The sequence below is a fragment of the Penaeus monodon genome, chromosome 25 (assembly GCF_015228065.2).
Source record: "Penaeus monodon isolate SGIC_2016 chromosome 25, NSTDA_Pmon_1, whole genome shotgun sequence".
NCBI lineage: Eukaryota > Metazoa > Arthropoda > Malacostraca > Decapoda > Penaeidae > Penaeus > Penaeus monodon.
The window spans coordinates 36027391-36028532 of record NC_051410.1 but is presented as its reverse complement, the minus strand read 5'-3'; the positions used below and the strand labels follow the sequence as shown (position 1 = coordinate 36028532).

At 35.7% G+C, this 1142-nt stretch overlaps 1 protein-coding gene across 1 annotated transcript in view; it reads right to left on the bottom strand.

Moving 5' to 3' along the window:
- The window catches only part of LOC119589380 (cubilin-like), a 70980-nt gene that overhangs the window by 39566 nt on the left and 30272 nt on the right, over positions 1 to 1142 (bottom strand). Inside the window, exon 29 of the mRNA XM_037937998.1 lies at positions 776 to 957. Within this exon, the coding sequence (XP_037793926.1) occupies positions 776 to 957 (182 nt within the window). The remainder of the gene's footprint in view (positions 1 to 775; positions 958 to 1142) is intronic.

Sequence of the window (1142 nt, the reverse complement as noted above, 5' to 3'; positions counted from 1 at the left end):
TATCAACTACGCTTAGCTCTAAATGATATATCTATTTTAGCGCCGTCGTATATCTGGACTGGGGAAAATTGCTAAAAGTCGACTATGAAAGCGTATGTTATCCATGCTGGTCTACATATTTGACTCTTGTATGTCATTCAGCTTGTGTGTAGTAAGTTTTCCCAATGAATTTACGCACTGTATTAGATTTGACAGTATTTATGGTTGAATATTACACGTAACATGGCTGAATACTGCTATTGTGAAATATTACTAAATGCTATTCTGTAATATATCTCCCCAAAATGTAGTCAGTATATCAAAAGGGAAATGCGAGTATTGTTTAGTTAAAAAAATGAAGATCATAGTCACGTATCAGATAAAAAACAAGAAAAGAATCCTTTGACCTAATTATCAAACCATAAACGCAGTAACTAACTTCATAATTTAAGAAAAGATAGGAGAAGAAAGAGTTTAAATTTGCGGAAGCAGCGGCAAGCCCTTGTGAAAACTACAAGGCTGTATGAAACAAATTACGTTATCTCATTACAATAATTAGCATATAGAAACTACAGGCCCATAGAACAAATTACATTACCTTAGGACACTAATTAGCATATAGAAACTACAGGCCTATGAAACAAATTATATTATCTTAGGACACTAATTAGCATATAGAAACTACGGACCTATAAAACAAATTGCATTATCTTAATGCAATAATTAGCATATAGAAACTAGAGTCCTGTAAAAACAAATTACATCATGTGAACACAACAATCAGCTTCTGGCATACCGCTACGTATTCGTCGCTGCAATTAGCATTAAACTGGACATCGAAGTCAGTAAAGTTAAACTCCACGATGTGTAGGCGATCGACGGTGATGGTCCACTGACAGTCGCTGTTAATGACGTCCTGATTCGGGTATCCTGGGGTGTGGATTGTGCCTTCAGGAGCCGAGTAAGAGCCTCCACATCCTGCAGGAATAAGGAAGAAACACGTGGTATTGGCTTTTTGTGGAATAGTTGGGTTGGCTTTCGATATGTTTTAAGTTATTTTTCTACATTGGTTTGGCTTGAGCTTATGGAAACCAGACTTTATGAAAAAAAAACCAAAAAACTTCGTGATAATCTTACTCTTTTTTGTCAGAGAATGGAAAAGG